Source organism: Gouania willdenowi, chromosome 13, assembly GCF_900634775.1.
Source record: "Gouania willdenowi chromosome 13, fGouWil2.1, whole genome shotgun sequence".
Classification (NCBI taxonomy): domain Eukaryota; kingdom Metazoa; phylum Chordata; class Actinopteri; order Blenniiformes; family Gobiesocidae; genus Gouania; species Gouania willdenowi.
In genome coordinates, this window is record NC_041056.1 from 20801178 (window position 1) to 20827103 (window position 25926).

Here is a 25926-nt window from a genome sequence, read left to right on the forward strand (position 1 = left end):
GTGTTATAATATGTATTTTCAGAGTTAAATGAATAATCAAAAGCCCCCCTCAAACAAAACAAATAATGAGAGAGGCAACCTAATTTCCTGACCACATGCAGCTAGAGTGAACACAAATCTACCTACATTAGAGTTGGGGTCAATTTTAATTGTAATTGCGTAATTGAAAACCTAATTGTAACTGAAAAATGTAATTGATCCCAACCCTTACATGCACACACTCAACGTGGTAACAAACTGCTGGTCACTTTTGGACGACAGCATTGGCTCTAACAACCCACACAGGTTTTGAGGAATTACTGCACAACGTTTAAAAACAGTGTGTGTGCGTGTGTGTGTGCGTGTGTGTGTGCGTGTGTGTGTGTGTGTGTGTGTGTGTGTGTGTGTGTGTGCGTGTGTGTATTTTGTAATCACAGAGCGTTTAGGAATGGTGCAGTGTGATAGGCAGGCGATGTTGCTCTGCAGCAGTGCATGTCACAATGAAATGAGCTCAATAGAGGAAACAAAAATAATTGAATAGTAAAGGTGACCTCAATAGAAGTCAAATCCTTCAAAAAAGACTAATACGATGTGTTCAAGAGACCAACTGTATAATAATAATGCTATTGGAGATATATTGGATCACATCATTATTCAGCTATAACTAGAATCACAGAAATATAATTTTTTTTTATCAAATGATGGCTAAATTATACCTTTTAGATGAAGGTTTTGTGTTTTTATTGTCACTTTGAGATTTTTAATGTCTCCCACGTTATTTGTGACTGTTCTTCCATGTTCTCTTTAGATGGCATTATTCTGAAATGTTTGTACAGCACTTTGTGGTTTCTACCTGTGAAAAGCGCTCTATAAATAAAGATTACTTACTTACTAATGTCCAGAGAAAAGAAGCCTTGTGTTTTTTTAAGGTAGATTTATTAATTAAGATAAGTTCCCCTTGTATAATTTTTATTCACACAGGTTTATTTGACAATTTATCATTGTAAGCTCATCTAAGCTTAATGGGTGACAATCCTAAATGCTGACTATCTTCTGAACGTTTTTGATGATCCAAAGGAGCTGTATCTTTGCTGTTCATTCAAATCGTGATTTACCTGCTCAAAGTAAACTGTATGAGTATATCTTAAATATCCCTTTGTACTGTATTTTACATTAAATTAGGTTATGGTATCTTGTATGTGACACCAAGTGTTGTATTGTGTACTTTATTGTTGTCAGGCACAGTGGCTACAAAAATATTTGCCAGGTGGCCACTAATGATCCAGATAAAGTAAAACATCTCTAAAGTCACCTAACAGCATAATTAGTTGTGAAGCAACCTCCCCTTCCAGATTGTTTTTGAGCACTCAATGATTCCATATTTTGTGATATTCTGTAAAACTGTAAAAAGATGAAAAACAAAAAACAATAAAATACATCATTTGTGAGAGTCGTGTTGGATACATTTACCGTTTTGGTTTGCAGAGCTCTCTGAAATAGGCGCAGAAATGCAGCAAGGCTGAAACGGTACATGTTGTTGATCTTTGACAGGTCTGTGATGACAAAATACATCTTGCTAGCACTCTCTGCCAGAGGCAGGTATGCATCCCGCTCCTATGAAAAACAAGACAAAAGCAGTTCAAAAATCAGAGGGAAGAGAGAGCTTGAAATGAACCAATTATTTTCAATAGGGTTACATAAAATGCAACATGTCTGATATAAAGAAACAACTGTTTATGTCAAATAAAGGAAATAGGAAAAGGCAAACAGAGCATGGAAAAGAGTTGCATTATAGAAATGAAAAGAATAGGGTAAATAAATATACAAGTAAATCATAAAATACAAGTTAAAAAAACTGTTGTGCAGTCAGCACCTACAAGGGGTGAGTGTTCATTGTGTTTGCAATGTGTAATTGGCATTCTAATGTTTGCATATCATTAGTGATGGATATGTATCTATGTGTGTTTGCTTAGATTGTGCATGTATGTGTGTGAGAGATAGACGGACAAACAATACCTGGTTCAAAGATTCCTGCAACCTGTGTGATTCCAGTAGAGACTCTTGGATGAGAGCACTGCTCCCTTTGGTCTGGTTCAGACTGTCTATCAGCTCCCTGTTTTCTAGAATATTCCCCTGAGCAGTGGCCAAGGTCTGATGCAACACACACACACACACACACACACACACACACACACACACACACACACACACACACACACACACACACACACACACACACACACAGATGATTACTCTATTTTGATGCACAGATTGCAAACATGGGTTGGACTAAATAGAAAAGTAATGCAATGGTTTAAGTTATACTTGGAGGAGCAAAGTTATTTTGTAAGCATTGGAAACTTTGAATCTGACAGATTACCAATGACCTGTGGGGTTCCTCAAGGCTCTGTTCTTGAACCCCTTCTGTTTAGCCTTTATATGCTTCTTTTAGGACAAATTTTACAGAAATGTAAGGTTGATTATCAGAACTATGCAAATGACACACAACTATATCTATTACTGGACACAGATGACTATGGTCCCATTGAGGTGTTGTGTGACTAGTTAGAAAAAGTAAACTGCTGGATGAGTGAAAAATTCCTTCAACTAAATCATGACAAGATGGAGGTGATTGTTTTTGATAACAAGGAAAAAAGGACTGCTATCGGCGAGTATCTTGAGTCTCGATCTCTAAAAGCTAAAGACCAAGTCAAAAACGGTGGTCTTCTGATTGACTCAGATCTGACATTCAGCAGTCAGATCCAATCTATTACAAAAACAGACTTCTACCACCTAAGGAACATCTCCAGAGTGAAAGGTTTAATGACACAGAAACATCAAGAGAAACTGGTCCATGCTTTTATCTCCAGCAGACTGGACTATTGTAATGGTCTTCTGACAGGAATCCCCAAAAGAGCATCAAACATCTACAGCTGGTTCAGAACGCTGCAGCTCGGGTCTTAACCAGAACACAGAGGTCAGCGCACATTACTCCAGTTTTAAAATATTTACACTGGCTCCCAGTCAGCCTCAGAATAGACTTTAAAGTTCTACTGCCGGTGTATAAATCTGTGAATGGGTTTGGTCCAGAATACATCAGTGAGATGTTAGTCAGGTATGAACCCAGCAGGTCTCTCAGATCTATGGACACAGGTCAGATAGTGGAGCCCAGTAAACATGGTGATGCTGCTTTTAGTTGTTATGCTGCAAAGAAGTGGAACAAACTGCCAGCAGAGCTGAAGTCAGCATCTAATGTGAACATTTTTAAATCAAAGTTAAAGGCACTTTTTTTCTCTACTGCATATGATTGAGAGGAATATTTTTGGTCATGTTGTTGTTCATGCAATGTTTGTTGATTATTTTAAATGTTTTTTGTTTTTGTTTTTATTGCTGCTGATTTGAATGTTCTTATTGATTGTAAGCTGTTGAATGTTATCTGTTGCACTTTTTGATCATGTAAAGCACATTGAGTTGCCTTCTGTATGAAATGTGCTATACAAATAAATTTCCCTTTCCTTGCCTACTAAAAAGTGTAAGTGACACATAGAAAAAACAACTATTATTGGTACATATTTGCAATAATCATATTGGTCATTGTATTTGTCAGTTTGCTGAAAGTAGTGGTTTAGATAAAAGTTGAAAAAGTAAAACTTTAGGCATTCATTCAAGAGTCGTGACTCTCCAGCCCCATCCTCTGGAATCTAGTCTCTGAAATGAGGTGATAAAATTTATTCAAATAAATTCAAGTAAAATGATGAGAAAGCAGTAGAGCATGGAAATGTCAAGTCGAATATGCTCCTACAATTCTCAAATAATTACATGGCTCATCCTGCTGAAGCGCCAACATCCTGCTCTTGGTATTAATTCGTTTTGTGTCCACATTTTTTTTGGGACTGAATGCGGGACAGGATTTCACAAGTTACAAAGTATATTATTGAGAATATGTCTTTGATCATTATATCGTCCAAGAATTTAGCTCTGCTCAGCGATGTTTTTTTCCCCTCAAAGATGTAAACAAGCAAATGTTAATGTTGCACCGTACTGTGTATTATAACCACTTTTCTGAGTTTTGGCTTTGGGTGCCCAATAGACACCCAATATAGAGTACTTAGGAAACATAACATTAGTCTTTCCTCTTGCCTGGTGTGATTACTGATTACATTTCTACAAAACACTAATCGGATAAACAGCGTGACTTTATAACAACAAGGCATTGGAAGCAAAGAGCAGCTAAAGGATCCTGATTGTGAGAAAGGAAATATTTATGTTTCAAAGCTTTATTTTTTACCTCTAACAAAGACTCCTCCAACTGAGCCAGCTGTATCTTCTTGTCTTCTTCTTGTTGTAGAAGTTTTGTTTTTTCAGTCTCCAATTCAGGCTTCTCCTGCTGAATGGTCAAGGCTAGCAGCTAAATTATAGATGGAAACAAACAAACACAGTGCAGCTAGATTAATGCATAGGGAATGAAATTGGACAGCTCACACTATAAATAAACAGTTATCCTATGTAAGTGTACATTCACTGTAGATTTCCTCATGATGCAGTAAAGATATTTCTTTTATTTGAAAGTTATAAAGATGAGATTCACATAAAACCACATTACAAAAATGTCAACCGTTTGTTCTTTGCTTTATTTCACAAAGCACATAAAGTCTGTGCCTGTGTGTGATTTGGTGTTTTCTCTTTGAGTCAAGTGCATTACCTGTCCTCGCAAGCCTGCTCTGGTGGTGGTAAAATTAACCTCTGTAACCACGGATACAGCATCAGGAGGGATGTAAGGACTGGGATTACGAGTTGCCAGGAAAAGTCTAAAGTCTTCATTGTAATCAATAATCTTCTCTCCAATTTGTACCATGTATCGAGGACCTGATGGACAAGGAAAAAAATCAAAACATCGGGGGAGACTTTAGACAAAATCCCTTTCATTATAAAGACTGCATCAAATGAAACTGAAAACACATCTACTTTAACAGTTATGTCTTCATTTAGGTCTTTGTGAGGTCTTCATTTCAGCTGACTTTTTCCAGATATTGCTGAGCATTTTTTAAAGGGGATCTTATGAGAGTAATTACTATATACAGTATGTGATTGGTACGTACTTAAAGCAAGAAATTCAAAGAATTGCACAAGCTTTAAATACAGTTCAATGGTAGCTTGAATTTTCTAAATCAACTCTTGGTAAAAGCTAAAAATGACTCCAAAACCCCCAAAAAACACACAAAAATACACAAAACAAAAGCAAAAATAGACAAAATGACTACAACATTTAAACTAAATTATTTCAAGAACAGTAGAACACACATTATGACATGATTAATGCACAAAATGACAGAAAAATATACAAAACTACAACAAAATCACACAAAACTATACATGACAAAAATACACAAAAAAATTATATGACACAAAAACACAAAAATTGCAAAACAGACAAGAAGACAACAGAAATACACATATTAACTCCAAAAACACAAACAATGACAAAAAAAAAAAACAGCAATTAACATTCCACTTAAACAGTCACAAATCTATTTTTGTATACATTTGTTTTGCCCGTGAACAATGTAGAGTTAGAATTAGGTACCTTGTGCAATTAGATCCTTCCTCAGCAGTGGATAAAGCACAGGTTCAACTCCGTCCATCTCCTGGATAATCAGGGTTTTTCCAAATCTGACCGCCAGCTCCAGGGACGTCATGAAGTTGCTGTCCTATAGAGAGCAGGAGTACTTTACCTTGATACCAAAGTTTATAGACATCAATCCTTTAGCAAACAGATCAATGATGACAGCGGACAGAAGGTTGTGAAAAAAACAAAACTAAATTCTTCTACTGGCAGTAGGGCCAATTCTGTAAATAAATGCATTGCTTTGGTTTTATTTATTTTTAAAAAAAAAAGTGTTAGTGAAACAGTAACTTATGATTATGATCAATGGGAAATGTGTGTCTTGCAGTGTGTTGATATCACATTAAAAGTCGTGTGTCTTGTCATAAAATCTATTGAGGCTTTGTAACCATCAGTCCTAAAAATGACTCTGTGGACTGAATTACTTTCAAAAACAGAGAAGAAAAACAAACAAACTTTTGTTTCAATACTATTGAGGTATGTGTGTATGAAAACTTAGCTTTATAAGAAAAATAAAAAGAATGATGATTTATCAAGATGTCTCGACAAAGCACTTCAACAGTGTACAAGAGAAACACATCTCTGGGTCAACTAACACTACCTCCCTCATCGATCAGAGTAGTCAATAAACTTCCATATTGTTTGTATGTGTTTACCTGTTGGTTGATGACTTCTAGTCTGTGTTGTTTGAGATGTGTGCATAACCACTCAGTGGCTCGGGATGACGGATCAATCAGGAATGGACAGGCAACACTCTGAGTAAAAAAAACAATAGGAAAAATATGTCAGTGGTTATATTTTGTGTGTGTGTTTGTGTGTACGTGTGTGTGTGTGTGTGTGTGTATGTGTGTGTGTTGGTCCAGTCCTGTGCTGTCATGCTTATCGGCCATCTTCACTTTGATGTCAGACAAAGGAATGCAGTTTGCACCTTCCCATAATTGATGCAGTTCTCTATTTCATGGCTTCTTGTTCAGTCATTTTTCTGTGAGAAACTGTTTATAAAAGGAAGTCTACACAAAAAAACACTTTGTCTGTGTCCCAACTTTAGGACACTTAAAGACTGGCCAATTAACCTGTGCCATATAGGGCATGTTTTACCATTTGTATAAATCAAGTAAATAAAACAACAAAAAACTACAGATTAAACTGCTGTTTCTCTAAGTTACTTATCACTTGCAATCATTCCTAGAACACTTGTTCAAGAATATTCAATTGAGGTTAATGTTTTTACAAAGTGAACCTGCAACATTGGCACATATTTAGATGGAAATGTTTCTTAATATGCATTGTCCTTCTGCCCCCTCATGCACCTGGCAAAGATGACAAATGATCATTGTTGTTAGCGAAACAGAAAAACAAAAACAAAAAATATTTAGTTGCTTTCTTGATTTAGAACATGATACGATTATTTTTTGCCCCAACTGTTCTGCCAGTGAGGGATAATAAAAGACTCCAGTTTGATTGGTAAAGGCAATAAACAAAGAAAACAAACAATAATTCTGTGTGAAGGTACAAACAGAAAGTGAAAGAAAGACAAATACCTACAACAAACAGGCACTGGGGATGAATGATGGAGAAACTTACTTGTAGCTGGAGTGCATTGATCTGACGGCAGCAATGATAAAAAAAAAAATACAAACAAAATGTAGAAACATGGAGGACAGATAAATGTCAGAAATGGCAAAAAAATTTGTAGTCATGAATACATTAAATACAGTATGTATACTAAACTTAAATGGTGAATGTACATATAAGTGCCCATATAAAAAAAACAATTCAAATCTGCGTTTAAAAAAAGAAGAAAAAACAAGTATCCAAAAAAAAAATTAAATCTATTCATAAACCAAAAAATACTGTGGCATTATTTCCAACGTAGTACAAATGTATGCTGCAGCCTAACCTGTAGAATAACCAGAGCATTCTCCATGGACAGATCATCTGATGGAAGCCCTTCACTCTTCCAGATCAACTGCTCGCTTTCAGAGCACAGGAACGATCGCAGGTCAAACTCTGTGAAAAATACACAAAATAAATAGATAATAAATAGACAAATATTTCTATTTTTTCATTTGGAGTAATTATTTATAAGTAAACAGATGACTTGAAGAACTATGAACATTTCTCTGCTTAACAGGAGATGATGATGATAACGATTGTAAGGCAAAACCAAGGATTCATTAACATTGTGTATTTACGTATCAACACTCAATTAATTGGCCTGGAAGTTTGCTTCTGTGTATGAAGTGTGCATGACACTGTGCATGGGTCACAGTTTTGTGCAACAGTCAACATAAACTGGTGCCCTTGATAAATGTTGCAGAAATAGGTTTACTTTGCAGTCCAGACTGAGCCATCCACGTCTCCAGACAGTGTCTTCTACGGTCCTCAGACGCTGCAGACAGGTAAGTGATGAAGGCTGCAGCAAGAAGAGCCCTGACGGGGAGGGTATCCAACTCATTCTTTATCTCAGAAACCTATTTGGAAAGCAAGAGAAACAAAAAAAAGTAACCAACAAGGAAGACCGAGAGGGAGACAAACAAGTGCAATAAGGCAAACATTAAATGCAAGAAAGTGAAAGGGAGAAGTAAGCTTTGGGAATTTTAGGGATGAGAAAGGTTAATATGAAAGAGAAAACATGAAGCAAAAAAGTTATCCCCATTATGGCTTTTAAAATGTTTTCTCTCTAATCTATCTATCATATAGTATATATATATTTGAGTACAGAGTCGTAAACCGGCTCTTTGGTACAAGCCTTGGGGAGGCAGTTTGTGCAAGTAAATGTGTCAGGAAGAGATTGAGTGTTTTAATTAAGGTTACAGACAGATGCTGTGAAGAGGAGTAAAAACAGCCAGAAGGGACCCAGGATCCATTCCCCTGTCACTCTCTCTCTCTCACACACACACACACACACACACACACACACACACACACACACACACACACACACACACACACACACACACACACACACACACACACACACACACACAGGTAAAAACTAAAGACCTATATTTTTAACTTTGTTTGTGTAACCTTCCAGACCAATACTAATATTAACACCCTTGTACATCAAAGTACCTGTGCAATCCAGCGTGTGTGTTCACCATCCAGCTGTGAGATGAGCTGCTGGGCAGCTGTGATTGTGTCCTGAGCCTTTACCACCTCAGCCTCCAACTTAGCAGCCTCAGCAGTATGACACTGAAACCTGAAATAAAAGTGGACCGGAGAAGTACAGATTGCTCTTTTTACATTTGACATTTTCCTGGATGTTTGTTTTTTTTTATTGGCAGAATACATCTTTTCACATCATAGGTAGTCAGTAAATGTCAGCTATGTGGCTTTGTGAAGAACTAAGAAAAGCAATGATAAGAGGACAGCTCACTTCCACTAACAGAGTCCCCTACCCTTCGAGCAATAATGACTATTTATATCAATTACCGAATGCCTGCATTGTCAAACAGTACAAGCAGAGGTAAGCATTAAAAGCCCAGCAGTCAGTGAACTCAATCAGAAACATTAAGGAGATTCATTCAAATAATGTTATTTTTGACTTGCTTTTTCCTTCTACTGAAATATTTTTTTCATTCATAATATCATGCACAGTCTTAGTGATGTCTGGATGGTCACATGAGTGAAGTGGTAGACTATACAATTTTACATATATATCATCAAATACAGCAGCAGAAAACTAAGTCATACTTCTCTTTCAATTCATTGACTTTGGCTCCAACAGAATTCAGTTGGTCTTCAAGTTTGTTCTTCCGACTCTCCGTCTTCCTGAGGTTTCTACAGAAAAGCGAAGCGTACATTTAATGCAATTCAAAATGTGAAAAATACATGTCACTCGTGTGTTTCTATGACACAAATAAAAAAGATTTGACGGTTTGCTCTCCTACTCCATCAGTCCAGCCTGCTCCCTTTCCAGTGGCTCTATCTTCTCTAGGACAATGGAGTACTGGACGTTGGCTTTGACCCAGGCAGCGAGAGGAGCAGCTGCTGCACTTGCACGTTTTGCATTCTAAACATAACAATAACAGCATCACAAAAAACTGATTAGCAGCCAGGACTACCATAACATGCATAGCGACAACATCAATGAGAAGAACTCTTCACAAATGCGATTTTCATTCTAAAACCATTGTGAGTGGACCTTGGGGTCAAAGGAGGCCTTGTTCCTGTTAAGTAGCTCTTCCACACTCAGACGAATTTCAGGAGTAATGTTTCGGGCCTCAAATGTAGCAATGTCCTCTCTTACGCCACGCTTAGCCAGGAAGCTGAAGACGGCAGCAAGAACAAAACAATTAAGTGACAGACTTAAATGCTGCATTTGTAGTTAAAAATAATATTGTAATGAGCAAAATCTTTGAAAACTGCATTCAATAAGACCTAAGATTTGGCAGGTGAAGGGGATGTTCCTTATAGACTCATGATGAGCTAACTTAAGAGCTAACATGAACATATCCACATCCTCTTTTAGTGCAGGACCATACACCTAAATATTAGCAATACAAATGTAATAAATCTGATATTTATTTGCTAATAAAAAATTATAAAAAAAACACTTGATTTTTCATTTTTTTTGGCAAATTATAATGCTGGTTTTAAAATGTACTATTTAAAGTATAAAAGTAATGAAATATTAACTTGTTGTGGAAGTTTAGTGACTTTGATATAAAAACTTATGTTGTCTTACATTTTTGCCCTGGGATGACTTTACTCTAATTACCCTTTTGTTTCCAAATCCTTTTAACACTCTGTCAAATTCTCCTGAACCCAAAAGGTGTTGGAGAGCCTCGTCAATCTAATTAATACCAACAGCATAACTATCTTGCCATCCTTCTTCTTGCATTATTTTTATCCATTCTTTCCCCATTTTCTTCCCATCATTGTCCCTCTCACCTCTTCATGCTGACCCAGGAGGTGTCAAAAATGCCCATCAGTCTGAGCACTCCCTCCAGGATGTCTCTGATGACATCAGGGGGCATACGAAGGGAGCGGATCTCCGACAGTGATTCGGGCCTGATGTTTCCAACGGCACGCTTTGCTTCATCTACTAAAGGCTAAGGACACCGGAGTAGAGACCAGAATGGACAGTTTTAGGTGAGAGATAAGCATCTTGGAATTATTTTCCAATAACACATCATGTTGATAAACTTACCTGCACTTCTTGTAGTTCAACATCGATTTTGTCTTTTCTCTCTTCAATTTTGGACACTTCCTGGGCCATTCTCCCTTTGATTTTTTCCATCTCTGTCTTTTGGTCACTGGCATTCTGAAATGCACAACAAATCAATAATGGAAAAATTGTGATATACAGTATATTTGAGGATATTTTAAAGTGTTTTAAAAAGAAACAAATAAGTTATTCCTTTACAATTATCCTACACGTATAGTATAGCCATGCATCCCTGTTGTGTGAAGTCACGTACTCTTTAATATCATGGGCCCTTCATAATGACGAGGGTCAATATAATATGAAACTTTCTAAGAGGTTGCATTTTGTTTCAATTTCCTGTGTGACATTCACTAATTCATCTAGCTCTTTGTCTCTTTGACAGGCTAATATTGTTGCACTAGGTTGCCAAAACTGTAGTGCACCTTTGTGAACATCTTTCAATGTTACTGTAAATTTGGATTATCATTCATGGTTTATTTTTTAACATACTATAATTAAATGTCCAATAGCTCCCATTTAACCATAATAAAACATATTCAAGTCAACTTTCTTAAAGCCTATTTTTTGGAACAAACTGTTTCAGAACATCTGATTTCAACACAATCTAAATCTAACAACAACACAAGCATGTATGTAAGCAATGAGACAAATCAGATATAAATAACAGGGACACTCAGATTAACACTAAAAAAGACAGTTTGAGCAAAATGTTCAAAATCTAAGTCGTTAACAAATAAGAATAATTCTATTTTAAATAATACATTTAATACACATTAAACAACTCATATACATATACCTAATAAATCAAATACAGCAGACACATTAGACCCCTAAATGATAAATAATAATGAATCAATCAAACATCTTGAAAAAAAATTGTATTGCTTTATATCAGCAGTAAATGTCATCTTTAACTAACTACAATAACTGATTGTTTGATTTCTAAATGTAAAACATCTTCTAATTAAAAGGATACTGTTAGAAATAAACTTTTGAAATCTATGCTTTGACCCATATAATGTGTATATGTCTTTATCTTTGATGAGCTCATGTTTGACCCTGACAATCATAAATGTCTTACATATTATAACAAAAGAAGACATATCCCAGCCATGTGACAGCCAAGGGAGGAGAAACACTAATTAACAACATAGAATAAAAATGCTGAGAAAACTACATTCGGGACCCAAAAGTGAGACGACCCTGAGGCCCACTGCTGAGTTTTAGATGAGTGCCTGTTATATTCTATTGACTTGATTTTGTTGTTGATTCCTTTCTGTTCATCTGTAATAAATTGATTGAGTATCTCAAAACTCTAACATTGCCTAATGCCATTGAACTTTACCTACCTTTAACCATTTTCCATTTGTGGCAAAACTAACATTGTACTAAGTACTATAAGTCTACGACAACAGTTAACTTCTTATTGCGCTCTAAAACAACATAGTGGGCACAAGCCATTTAAAGCTTGGCACAAGTTGCACTCTGTGTTGCGAAAACGCCACATGTTGAGCTGTATGAGAGTCTAATATAATCTTTTAAACACATTCTTTCTCATTTCCTTTATTCCCTCTGAATTCCTCCCTCTTTGCTCTGTATTGCTGAGTTTCTTATTTTCATGTCTAAACCTTTCTTCTATCTTGTTGATTTCCCTCTTCATCTTATTGTTCTACTTTCTCTCATTTTTCCTGCCTGCTGTTTCCAGCCCCCTAGGCAACAAAGCTGCTGCAGACCAAAGACACAAGACTAGCTAAAAAAATGAGGATTGAGAAAACAATACATAAGTTGCACAAGCACAACACACACAAACACATTTCCTCTGAATAAACAGTATCTTCCCAGCAGGGAGAACACATCCAGGGTAAATTCTGAGAAAAGTTTACATTGCAATGGCAAAGTGAGAGAAACAGAGTGTAGTATAGAGGGAGAGAGAATTTAGGGCAATGTGAAAAGACACAAAACCCTGCAGTGCTTCTGTCCTCGGTCACGTGAAAAGGCCTCAGAAGTCACACGTACATGTGTGCTGAGTCATACACACCTGCATTGAGGTGGTAATTTCCTGCAGGGCAGAATCTGCCTCTTGCTGTTTCGTCTTCAGCAGTGCGCTCTGCTCTGCCGCCCGCTTTTTCAAATCATCGACTAATGCTTTAGCTTCATTCAGCTTTGACACCCCAGCCTGCAGTTACAAGTCAATCAGAAACAGAAAAGAAATATATCATTTATAGTAAAAAAAACAAAAAACAAAGAAAGCACAGCTTGTACACAAACATTTCTGCAATGATTTTTGTCTTCTTAAATTCATAAGAATTTGTACAGGGTTAGCTGGGCAGTGCAGGGCTTTTCCTTTGGACAACTGCATGTCTATTACACATCAAAATAACAGAAACACACAATTGAAAGACTCAGATTATTCTAAAGTACTTTTGTGCAAAGGACACACTGCAAAACCAATAAAACTCAGTTCCTAGTTTAGCTTAATTACAAGCTACAGTTTTTAAGTCAATTGACACAAAACTTGGGAAAGAAAAACCCACTACCATCTAGAAAAAGAGCTGTATGTTCTGTCTGTTGATCAAAGAGAAATGTCCTGTTTAAATGAATGAATGAACAAATAGCGACCAATCATGTTTTCCCACCAATAATACCGATTCAACCTTTGGATTAAAGTTAACAACGCTGAAGAAAATAAGGAAAAGTTGAGGCCAAGTAATATCTATTAATGAAAATGCACTATGGGCTGCACTGCAGTGAGTATTTCACCTGTAAATGATGTTGTCTTGTAGTAAGCTGATTTTGCTTCCGACTGTAAATTGCCATGTAAACATGCAGAAAGGCCATGTACTGACTGGGGGTTGCACCGTGTTCTCTGCATGATTCATGAACCAATAGGAACAAGCGGCAGAGTTCATTCTGTGCTGATCCTGCAAGGACAAACAACAGGAAGAAAAATACTGGTGTGAGGACTGACTGTATAATCACATACAAGGCACACTTGTGCTTTTTTTTTTTAATTGCTACAGCATCTGTCTAGGGCCTGGGAGAGTTTCTTAACTAAATAAAAATGTATGAATTTATAGTGCATAAAAATACTATTACAATATCCTTTATAAGTCATTATGTTTAGCTTATCAATAATGTGGTCTTACCTGAGCTTTTTATTTTACTGCTCTTTTCTTTTTCTTTCTGATCAACTCCAGGTTCTGTTTTTTCAAGAAGCAGCTCAGGAATCTACACACACACACACACACACACACACACACACACACACACACACACACACACACACACACACACACACACACACACACACACACACACACACACACCAGTGTATGTCAGATTGGCAGCACTGTTGCAATATTTGGACGTAAATACTGAACCGTTTATTAAATTATCAATTGAAAATAATTGTCACTGGGTCTAACTCACGTTAGATTTTCTTCTTCTCTTCTAGCTCACAGTCTAGCCCCCATAACCACTAACAATATGCATGCAAATCTATGAGTTTAGTTTTCTATTACCTTCTTCATACTGCTTTCAGACCATCCCTCCATCCACTGCACAGAACATTTACGATAAAACGCTGGGTTGCTCTCACAGTTGATAGTAAAGTTAGAGTTGGAGCAGTCCATGATCAGAACAATGTGAAGGTTCTGCTGGATTCCTGAAGTACAGAACAGACATACATATTAAAAAAAGATAAAATCCATCTGAAATTGCATTAACTATAAAACTATTTGTACGATCAAGATCCCTGCACGCTGGTTGGAAGAAAGAACTTTTGGAACAAGATGTCATAATAGGAATACAATATATTCAAAAATAATAATTACAGAGAAATTTTTGTCAGTTTCGAAAAAAAGATCAATATTTTTTATTTTAATTCTTGTGATTAGGGAACAACCAAGAGTTTTTAGTAACATGCCTGGCTTTAAAAATGCACGTTGTTCATTGGACTTTTTACACAGTTTTGTATGCTGACTGGTTACTCTAAATGTAAGCACTCTTTAAAAAGCACTGTATTCATTTTACAATGAAATTAAATAATTAAAAACCATATATGTAAGTATGTATGTTTGTATGTATTAATTAATTAATTTAGATTTTGCCAAAGAAGCTGCAAGAATCAACTTAAATTTGCAAAAACTACGCATACATGTGGATGTTAAAAATACGTCAGCACTAAATGAAACAGTGTTTGTGTCCCTGACAAGCTTGAATTCAGCTTGAACCTTCCTTCGCAGATTTGGGCAGTCTAATTGAGCATGGTGCTTTTTAAATAATGAGGACAATAACAGCTATTGATTGGATTTTCAAGCAGTAACTTCAACCTCTTAGTGCCATACATAAACAATACAGACAAAAGCACAGCAATGAGGCAGAACTACATGGACAGATACATTACGTTGGGTCAAGCTTGTAAAAAGAAGTGAATAGAAGAAGAATGGAGCAGTGCAAGTGAGTATAATTTAGTGAAGCAATGATATGATAGAGAACAATGTATCATACTGTTGACTAAAAAGATACTGACTGTGAGAAAAGTAGTTGTAGAGTGGTCCAGTGAATCCATCCTGAGAAGCTGCATCTTTAAGCGAGGAGAGCAGAGGCTCCAGTTCCTCAGGAGTATAAAGACCAGGAACTTCACCTGAAATACACAACTACTTCATAAAACCACCAATTAAAGATTTTAATGCCACTTTTCCTTAGATTTTAAGACCAGGGACTATATCACCAAGATAAAAAAAATGTGGAAAATCAAACAAAATATCTGATGTTTCCGTCACCAAAAACATTTAACAACAGTATAAGAGTTACAGGAAGAAGGAAATACACACCTGATGATAACAAACTGTTCACCATCTCCAAAAAAGCTGGATGAACAAACTGACTGTCCTCCAACAACAGCACCACCTGTTGACCATCCAGACCTGCCACCTGCATCACCTACATTTATTTATACAAAAAGAAAACGCACAAACTATAGTCAAATGATCTTATCTATGTGTGAAACAATAGGTAAACAAACAGCCTCCAAATAAATACTCATTATTTCTAAATGTTTTGCAATAAAAATGAATAGCAAGTCATAAAGTGGCTCATAAACTCTTTAAAAGGCTGCCTCGTCTTACCGTTTTGAGGTCATTGTTAAACTGCTTGAGAGAATAACCACGAGAGATTTTGGGAGTGAACAATGTGTATCCATGCATGTGTGACACCAGGCATGCGGCTGTGTGTCGACCCACTCCGCTCCGCCCTGCCAGCAGCAGAGAGCCACCAGGACGGCTCAGAACTCGATCCACCCGACACACAAACTCATACACTTCCCAAAACAGCAGAAGATCCAGCTCTTTGTTGTCACGGCTGTACAGTGCTACTCCCTGGAGAACAAAAAAAGATTAAAAGCCAGGTGTGAAAATTTTTTTTTTTTTTTTTAATAAAAACGTTACAAATCAAAATAACAAATAAATAAAACAACGTATAAGTCATGTGCAGTATATCAAGAGATTTATTTAACGATACTGGCTAGTGCTTACCAAACCATTAATGTGTTTATTATATGCATGATTAACTAATTTTACAAAAAAAAAGTTAAGTAATGACTCAAATAGTTATGTTTTTTTTTTTTCATCAGTTAAACTCAATTGAAGTAGCCAAACCAAAATACGGTACAGTAGTAGAGCAATGAACTGTCACACATAGATGGGGTTATTATGTGAACTTAAACTTGTAAACTAAGAGCTCTAATCAATAGCAGTTTCTTAACACATACTTTTTGTATAACTTGTTTAAGGTCAGCAGAATCCAGTCGTCCCAGTTGTTTCCCATGAGGAGGCAAAGACTGTCCGGGAGCCATTACGACGCCCTCAGAGGCACCCCATGTCACATAGAAACCATCTTACAGATAAGGGACACATGTAGAAAGTGTAAGTTACACATCCAGAGGATTTTATATGAGATAAGGGAGCATCCACATCAGAGAAAATACAGAAATTACAATATACCTCAAACACGGAAATATATTTAAAAGTAGAGAAAGTACCATTGTCATTTGCATTTTAATTTGTTCAACTAATACAAAAACTGTGTTAATCTGTAAACTGAATGAAATGTGTTAAAACAAAGGCTTGAATTACAAATTAATTAGCCAAGCAATAAATGACAAATACGACGAAAACACAGATGTAACGATAAAACATTAAGATTCCTCGGCTTCAAGGACATGGGCATGGGATTTTTTTTTTCTACACAGCAACAAGAGTATGGTTAGGTTAGAGTCATTGATAAATAAATCCTGGCAAATACATAAATCTGTCCGTTTTTGCCAAGGCATTTTGAAGAGGTCATTCATACAATGTGTATGTGTGTATTACTGCTAATGGATTACATTTAGTAATGCAGGTTTCTCAGCAAAGACAAATGTTAACAACGCTGAAATATTTCATGATTCTTGTATTTCATAACTATAGCAGAAAGCTTTTGACAGGAATCTTAGATATTGAATTTGTGTCAACAAACAAGAAGCTGAAAAACTACTTTTTTAGCTACTTGTCGAAGCAAAACCGAGTGAAAATGGAATAACAGGTGAGAGTGGCATGCAATCGAACCAAGCTAGAATATTTATAACATCAGGGTGAAATAGAATCCACAAATAAAAAATGAACAGAGAGGTTATCATGTGCAATCCTTTCAGACACAAACAGCTTCAGTTAGTTCACATTTAAACATTTTGGTATTTGTCTTTGTTTTTTTAATCTAGCTTTTAAATGTCTATCAAGGGAAGACCAAGGTCATACCAGACATGTTGTCCAAAGCGTCGGATCCCCAGTCTCCCCGTATAATGGAGGAGAGGATATTATCAAACGTGTGAATGTCTTTGGTGGAAACTAGCCGGTCTCTGAATAGCCTTCTGGCCTCGTACGCCACAACCTCCAGAACGCTGTCTGTTACAGTAGATTGAGCTGCATGGAAATAAATGAGACAAATACACCAAATTACAAATAAAGCAGCAAACATTTTCAAAAGTTGACATACCAAGTGGTATTTGAGAAACTTGATGGCATTTTCTATTTGGTCCTTCTACATAAAATTCAGAAAAGCATCTCTGATATTTACCTTATTTGAAGGAAAGAAAGACAGTCTTATCAATTTCTGTGACATTTTATATTTTGAAGAAACAAGTTCAAGCATGGCCAGAACACATAGGCTTTAATGAACCAAAACAATAAGCCCAAACAACAGCTAATATAAGGAGCACATTCCCATATTGTATTTGTATGTGCTGGGGTCCATAATGATACCCAACACATCTAACAAAGACTCAAACAATGACTGCACAGGACTGCATTCTCATACTGAATGAAATAAATATTCAAAAAGACATGTTTACGTACCAAAAGAGGACGAGCAGCAAGAAGGGCAAATGGAAAGCAGAATTACGAGTTAAAAAATGATGAGCACAGGAAAATAGAAGATTATCAGCTGATGTGTTTAAATAAAATAAATGATGGTGGGGCTTGCTATCGCAGTCGAAACACATTGCAAATGGAGGTAAAATGACAGATGAGGAGATGGAAATAGAGCAAAGGGAAAGGATGATGTAAGAGAAAAAGACAAGGGAATGACAGAGAGAAACTGGGGAAAGAGAAGAGATTTAAGAGAGTGTGACAGAATATACGGAAAGGTGAAAGTAGAAGCAGAAGAAACACTGACAAGATATCAAGCCACCTGGTGCTGTCCATTTAATTCAAGCCTCAAATATATCTTTTTTTTTTATTCTCTGACATGTTTTAAATAACCCGAAGGTTACTGTATTCAAACTTTTTTCTGTTGCATTCAGCTGTGCATTGAAAAGGAACACGGATGGTCAAGTTCTCAAGGAATACTTTACAATTGCAGTCCTTTCTTACAATTGCATCACATACATTTGAAATGTTTACATGATGAAACGTACACAAGCTGTTGTTTACCTGCCGTGAGGTTGTATCTGAGGAGGCTGAGTACCCACTCAGTGAGAATACATGGAGTGAACAGGTAGTGACTGTGGTCATCCACTGTGAGCTTAGCTTTTATCTAAGTGGACAAAAAATGACAAGTATTCAAACTCCACACTTTAACTATTATCTACAAAGAAAACATTCACCTCAAAAGAATAAGCCTTAGTTAGCTGTTCCTCTAGAAATTAATTTGCCTATTTCCCACACTTGGATTTGCTGGCATTTTAAATGCACAGGTAAGAGGACTTTTACATTACTGTATTAATCCAATGAACAAGTAAAGTTTTACAATTACTTTAAAACTAAAAAAACACTTCATTTAATTGGTCTGTGGTTCAAGAAAGATGGAGAAACAATCAATCATTGTGTTCACAAAGGATCCGATTTGCATTGAAGAAATGCAAAGTCACAACCGCTCTCCTTCTCTGTATGCAGAGGAGCTTTCAAGTACAAATGTCACAAAATCATATATCTTGTACTTGTGGCCACATTATCTCTCATTACTAAGCAAACAGTTATTTCATACATCAAGGTCTTTAAAGTCTCATTTACATGATGACTTTTTCAGGCAGTTAATTCAATACCTGCTCATAGAGCTGCACGAATGACCCTGCCAGCTGGTGTGTTTTCCCTGTGCTGGCCCAGGCTGCTTGGCTGCCCAAACTATGCTGGAGAACTGGCTGCAGGTAAGCTGAGTAGATAGTCTGCAGCTGCTCCCTGTCTGGATAGCTTAAGCATATTCAAAAGAAGCAATGTTAAAACGTCTAGGAGGCAAATTAATCAGTCATAAATACAGTTAGAGTATACAGACAAAACTTTACACAATGTATGATCATTAGAAAAGGTGGTCACACTTTATTTAAAGTTTTATACATAAAGTGGACATTACGCTGTCATTAGCATGAATAAGGTGTCATGAAGGCTGTCATTAACTCATTCAGTGCCAGCCATTCTGAGATTTTCTACCCCCCTCAGTGCCAACCGTTTTTGAGCATTTTGACTGATTTTTAAAGACCAACAGCATATTTTCTACTATGACTATCTGAAATCTGACACCAGATTCTGAAAGATTGAAGCCTCTACTTTCATCAAAAAAAATGTTTCTGGCTTGTTTCGTTCTTTTGTAATCAGCCGTTGAATAGAGCAAGTTTTACACAAATCTTTTTTTTTTTTGCTTTAGTGACAACTAAAGCATATATAAAACCTAAAAAAAAAAAACACACAGACCGGGCTTTTGATGGCAAAATTATTATTATTTATCTATCTGGGTCAGAGTTGAATGAATTTCTTACTGTATTTTGGCGTTCCTCCAACTTTCTCTCCCGTCAGTCTGTACACACGCAACTTCCTCCTCCTCCCAGACATGCAGAGGGTCACTACTTACCCCATTTTTTATGGTTTTATCTCACAATCGCCACATTATCCATGAATTCCACACTTGCTCTGGTTGGAGTGTGCGCTGCTGGGAACGTCAGCTCTGCACGTAGCGCCATTTTCTGTCTCGTAAACGCCTTTCTTTCTCCCTCTGAGCTCCGATGAGCATGGATGATCTCACATCCAAAGGTGCGCTGCTACTTCCTACATGTCACCTATTATTTTGCTATCTGGCTCACAGGCTGGGGGCATTTTGTACCCACCTCCACACCCCCCCTCATAGAGCCATAATCTCACTTCTTTTCCTGCTTCTTCCTCCTTTGCTGGGTAGCATCAGTGGCTAATCTCTCATCTAAAGGTGCACCGCTGCCATCTTCAGGACACAGTTGGTCACTACAACACCCCACAGCTTAGATATTGATGAGAGACCTCCGCCAGGATGTTTTCTAGTAATCCCCGTGACGAGATATCTCGTCAATGGCACTGAGCGTATGGATTTGAAATGACGAGATATCTCGTCAATGGCACTGAGTGAGTTAAGTGTTGTTCACTAAATTATGACACCTTTGGAGCTATGTTGGCATTTTTTGGGTTAGGTGGAAGGATCTAGTGGGGTTAGGGGTTAGGGTAACCAACAACTCTTAATGACAGCCTTGATCACATCTTATTCATGCTAATGAAAAGTGTTGTGTCATAATAATGACAGATTAAAGTCAGCCTTTATGTATAAAACTTCAAATAAAGTGTTACCAAAAAGGCTATTCTGGGGTTTTTTGAGGTTATATGACACCTGGGCCACGCTTACTCTATGGTGCAGATGCGAACTATTGAAGAGAAGCGGGAGGTGAGTGAATGGCTCCCGACTGAACTCCCCGTTGACATAGAAGTCACCACCTGAATGCTCTCCAGACTCACCCACTCCAAGTTTTCATCATAAAAACCTTTATATGTCAGTACCTGTAGAAAACAGAGTGGCACAAAGACTTCCTCTACATCTATTGGTTTAAAAAAAGCTCCTTTCTTTTCTGAGGGAACATTACCAGTTTGATCAATGTATTCAGTTTCTACTCTACCTGTTGCAGGAAGGCAATTAGGTTGCTGGTTCCCCATTTGTCTGGTTTGGGGAGGTTGATGTCTTTTAGGTACAGGACCAGGTTTTCACAGTCTTTTGGCCTAAACACTCGTCCAGTGTTGGAGCTGAGCAACAGACATGTCTGGCTGAGCTTCTGTAGAACATGACGGGATGAGGTCTGTGCACTGCAGTGAACCACTGCAACTTGGGTTGAACGAAGCCGGGAAAAAGCGTATCGCAGGAGCATACTAGGCAAAAGAAAGTACAAGCCAAAACTACAAGTCAAGTAGGTATTGTGTGTGACCAAAAAAAAACTAAATCTGGCAAAAACCTGAAAAAAAATTGCAACACTGCAATATCTATTCAGAAATCCAGTTGTTGGTATCTTAATTTTTATAACAGGTAAAGAAAGACTATCATAAACATGCATAGATAACTACAGTTTCAAAGTGATCAAGCATTATGTATTTGTGTATCTTTACTGCAGTAGATGAGTGAATGCAACAAAAATCTGTAGTTTTTCTATTAAAAGCATAAGCTCAAAAACTGTGTGCCTCACTGTCACAATGACCTTTCAAACACAATAATAGCAACGACTAAGAGCTGGAGTGTAATAGATAAACTATGTGACCCTTGTACTTTGGGACCCTGGGAGATGACAGTTACTTATGTGGCATCCACCGAGTGTGTACACACTACACACAGACTGAATGGAAAAAGTGTGACATAAAATATGTATGAGATCTACATTTGTAAGTTGTCAGTGCTTTCATAAGAAAGGTCAAGTCGTGCATAAAAGCTGCTGTGATGAGTGTTAATAGTGTAATTGTGTCAATGTGAGAGTTGGCGTACGAGAACATCTGTCAAATAAGCCAGAAGTAATATATTTCCACAGTGGTCTAAGGAAAACTCTTTTTCTTAATGGGTGATGTTAGCTATTTGGTACACAATGAAATCTGTTAACACGTAAAATACAGTCATGTCACGTGTGAAATTCATCAAATCTGGCCCTTCAGAGCATCCAAATCATCGTGTGAATGACCAAATAGTTCAGATGTAGACATCTCAGCCCCTTCAAATTCTCCTTTACATAATTTGGAAGGGCTCACAGTTTTCCACCACATTCATTACACAACTCCACTTGTTTTTAATTGCAATATAATCAAAATTGTCGAAATAATTCTCATTTTCTAAAATCCGGTAATTTCTTCAAAGAAATTTGCATACTTTGATTTAAATTTGGAGATTCATGCATATTTGAAAATGTGTGAATCCAATTGCTACAATTTCTTGAATGTGATCTTCTATTTGTGAAGTGTGAAATGCTATCTATTTCTCTTTGTGGATACGTCTGCATCAATCAGTAGTTACCCCTTTCCGCATCCCTCTGGCCCAAGCACCATGAAGGGCTGCCTGTGCTGGGCAGTGAGCCACGGGAAGAAAGAGTGCAACCCTCTCTGCATGCCAGGAGTCTCAATGACGGGTAACATGTGGGTGTGGGAGAGTTGTTCTAATGTGAGACCCTCGGGACGCAGGAACGTGTAGGCTGCTAGCTGCTCCCTGTCAGAGTCATAGTAGGTATCCAGTGGTCTTTTAGGGTCTGGGGGGCTTTCCCTAGCCCAGCTCAGCAACTACAGATAAATGATTGGGACAACAAGACATTTTTTTTATGTACTGTATATGACAAAAGAAAAGGAGTTTTTTTTCCTTTACAAACACCAGAAATGCTCTCACCTCTTTGGCAAATTCTTTTCTTGTTTTAAAGTTGAGGTTTCCTCCCATACCTCTCAGAACACCAACAATGAACTGACCTCTCTCTGACACAGCATTGAGATGTGATAGACAATTGAAGACTGTCCCAATGAGGCTGGTTTCCACCACAAAGTCATTCTGATAGAGATAAAATAGACAAAAAATAAAGAGAAACCTGCACATTTAGTACAATCATCGTCTACTTTTTTGTAATGTTCACATGCATGCATAAAAAAGCATATACATTTCTGAAATCATAAGCATCACCTTCATACACAGGGTAAAAACTTTAGATCTATTGCTCAGCACTGTCTGTCAGATACTCCTAATAATACCTTTTTGAGGACCCAGTCCAAGGCTTTGTGAAAGTAGTCTGACAGCCAATTTTCGAGGTTACTGCGACACTCCTCTGGCTGACCTCTCAACCATGATTTTACCAAGGCACCTACATCAATGTCTTCATCACTATGAAAATATAGTGATAAAAAATCAGCCATAAACATAAATAATCCATAATCGCTTACATTCAGTAATATTTCAAAACAAACTGATTGACTGACTGACCTGAGAAAGATCATACCCATACGGGATATGGTGGCTGGTGAAGCACAGCTTAGATCGTGTGTCTCAAATAAGAAGTTGACATTGGGGCCAAACTGAATGCGTTCCCCACTTGGCATGGTTAATAGTCGATTATCATCAAGCACAGAGTTCAGACTTTCAATCCACTCAGGGTCAATGTCACCGTCACACACAATCCAGGAGTTGACCTCTGGAAAATAACAAAATGTGGCGTCAAATCCAGCCTGAGGCAAAATTTGACACAGTTCCCATTTAATTTGTGCAAAAATTACTGGCTTAAATTAGAAATATATATTCTGCATCATCCTCTTGACTGTATTAACTAACAACTTGTACAGTATTTAAGTGAATTAGAACTATTGATGATCATAACCAGGGTTAGGGTCAATCATAATTGTATTTGCATAACTGGTCATTAATGAAAATGATGTAATTATAATTAAATTTGTAATTGAAAACTCTGTTGCTGTTGTTATCATACTTGAAATATAATTGAGTTCAGATCATTGACTTTGTAATTGTAATTGAAATGGAAGTTCTATAAAAACTGTCAGCTACAATTACACTTCTATGACTTACACATTCGTAGTTAACAATTATTAAAATGTCTTTCATATCAACTTTTCCCACTACATGTCAGTTCCCTTAAGGATAATTTTACCATAAAAAAAACAAAACAAAAAAAAAGAGAACTATACTGACTGAAAAAAGGCTCAGACGCTCACACCAAAAACATTCATACTAATATTTTCATGGATATGAAAGCCTAACAAGGTAATAAAAAGATGAAAAATAATAACATTTATTAGTGTATTTTACAGCTGATTTAAGACATGGGTCAAAACCGACCTGTTATCATAAGAGATGCTAACGGAAAGCTAACACATGAGGAAGATTACATTTTATGGGGTAATTTAAAGGCTCAATAATTGGGATTAGATGTAACTGAGAACGTAGTTGTAAAATAATAATTGTAATTTTAGTTGTAATTGGAAAAAATTACGTAATCGTAATCGTAACCGAGTTTAATTGAGCATTGATTATTGAAGACGTAATTGTAATTTAAAAGTGTAATTGAGCCCAACCCAACTACTTCTTGAAATTTATGTTTATATCAACATGTAATGCAGTATTGATACAGTATATACCGTAGGTAAATTAATTGAATAAATCTTTCGAAATTGGCAGCATGTAAATCCAAGGTCTGATGAAGACAAAAATATCTGTGATTTTTTCTTAATGGTCTTACCTTGTGTTTCTCTAACTACATTCCTGGCACTGTGTGTGAGGACACCATCAGCCCACTCTCTGGTGTCCATGTCTATGTGTCCCAGCAGCTGTTGCCTGGGCATGGCTTTAGGATTCATTGTGTATTGTTTCACCTGCAAATATTAAGCATCAACACATTAACATTTGAAAATAGAAATTTCTTTGTTTATATGTTCAAATTTAAGTAATATTAACTGCAGATGTTTCTTAAGCTTGTATTTTTTGACTCACCACTTTGCCTGTTTTGTTTAAAGCAGCCCGCAGCATTTTCCACAGAGTGGATTTGCCTGCTCCACTTGGTCCAACGATGACTACGCCCATGCGTTGCCTCAGCTGCTCATTTAGCTCCAGCGCCTTCTTCAGCTGAAACAATTTTCCAATAATCTCCTTTATTTTAATCTCTTTTTTTTATTGGTTTTTGTATCATTGTAATTTGGCACTGTTTCAAGCTTTTCGGTGTGACTAAGAAAAGACACCAGTCATGTTTCTATACACACCTGGCTGGGTATTAGTTCAAGTTGGGCCTCCTTGTAAACTTGCTCCAGTGCTTGTGTGAGTAACTGATCCTCTACATTAGTGAAGCTAACCCCAGAAAAAACGTCTTTGACAAGGGAATCAAAACGGGAACTGTCAGCAAACGTCAGCTTTGACATGGTGTTCATTCTTAACGCCTGCACCACCAGACTGTTCTCCTGAACTGCAGAGATACAAAAGAAAAAAAATCAAGTTGTTTAAGGTGATAAAATGCTTTCTCAAAATGCAAAACAAACAGGGAAGCAATTATAGGAGAAATGCTTAACTCAATCAGATTAATAACACAAGGTTATGAATCTAAAGTTGCTGAGTAATTACTGCTTTGCTCTTGTAATGCCTGCGGTGAAAAACAGGCTAATTAAGAAAGCCTGTCATTATTTAGAAGTTAATCAATACTTTAGTTCTCTTCTGAAGACAATGGCCTTCCCTGGAGGCACAAATACAGATTTCTTTTTTTTTTTTTTTTTTTTTGGATAACAGAGTGAAAAACTTGGACGGACTACACTCAGTGATAAACATTAAAAACCTCAGGGACAAATCGACTGACAAGGGGAGACTGTTGTGTGTGCGT

General features: G+C 37.0%; 1 protein-coding gene across 3 annotated transcripts in view; it reads right to left on the minus strand.

Annotated features, from left to right (window-relative positions):
* dync2h1 (dynein cytoplasmic 2 heavy chain 1) overlaps positions 1 to 25926 on the minus strand; it is a 105933-nt gene that overhangs the window by 43855 nt on the left and 36152 nt on the right. For 2 of the 3 annotated variants that reach the window (XM_028464242.1, XM_028464241.1), the window contains exons 42-76: positions 25319 to 25518; positions 25053 to 25184; positions 24802 to 24934; positions 23535 to 23742; positions 23306 to 23435; positions 22953 to 23108; positions 22590 to 22849; positions 21220 to 21466; positions 20952 to 21103; positions 19357 to 19501; positions 18746 to 18848; positions 17573 to 17737; positions 16549 to 16673; positions 15908 to 16156; positions 15614 to 15722; positions 15310 to 15423; positions 14300 to 14442; positions 13925 to 14006; positions 13539 to 13699; positions 12817 to 12954; positions 10761 to 10874; positions 10502 to 10662; positions 9753 to 9876; positions 9499 to 9620; positions 9302 to 9388; positions 8681 to 8807; positions 7935 to 8076; positions 7503 to 7612; positions 7187 to 7207; positions 6259 to 6357; positions 5564 to 5687; positions 4682 to 4845; positions 4268 to 4387; positions 1996 to 2130; positions 1450 to 1593 (exon numbers count right to left, since the gene is read on the minus strand). In XM_028464242.1, coding sequence (XP_028320043.1) covers positions 1450 to 1593; positions 1996 to 2130; positions 4268 to 4387; positions 4682 to 4845; positions 5564 to 5687; positions 6259 to 6357; positions 7187 to 7207; positions 7503 to 7612; positions 7935 to 8076; positions 8681 to 8807; positions 9302 to 9388; positions 9499 to 9620; positions 9753 to 9876; positions 10502 to 10662; positions 10761 to 10874; positions 12817 to 12954; positions 13539 to 13699; positions 13925 to 14006; positions 14300 to 14442; positions 15310 to 15423; positions 15614 to 15722; positions 15908 to 16156; positions 16549 to 16673; positions 17573 to 17737; positions 18746 to 18848; positions 19357 to 19501; positions 20952 to 21103; positions 21220 to 21466; positions 22590 to 22849; positions 22953 to 23108; positions 23306 to 23435; positions 23535 to 23742; positions 24802 to 24934; positions 25053 to 25184; positions 25319 to 25518 — 4946 coding nt within the window. The remainder of the gene's footprint in view (positions 1 to 1449; positions 1594 to 1995; positions 2131 to 4267; positions 4388 to 4681; positions 4846 to 5563; positions 5688 to 6258; positions 6358 to 7186; positions 7208 to 7502; positions 7613 to 7934; positions 8077 to 8680; positions 8808 to 9301; positions 9389 to 9498; positions 9621 to 9752; positions 9877 to 10501; positions 10663 to 10760; positions 10875 to 12816; positions 12955 to 13538; positions 13700 to 13924; positions 14007 to 14299; positions 14443 to 15309; positions 15424 to 15613; positions 15723 to 15907; positions 16157 to 16548; positions 16674 to 17572; positions 17738 to 18745; positions 18849 to 19356; positions 19502 to 20951; positions 21104 to 21219; positions 21467 to 22589; positions 22850 to 22952; positions 23109 to 23305; positions 23436 to 23534; positions 23743 to 24801; positions 24935 to 25052; positions 25185 to 25318; positions 25519 to 25926) is intronic. The other variant, XM_028464243.1, reaches the window with a different exon arrangement.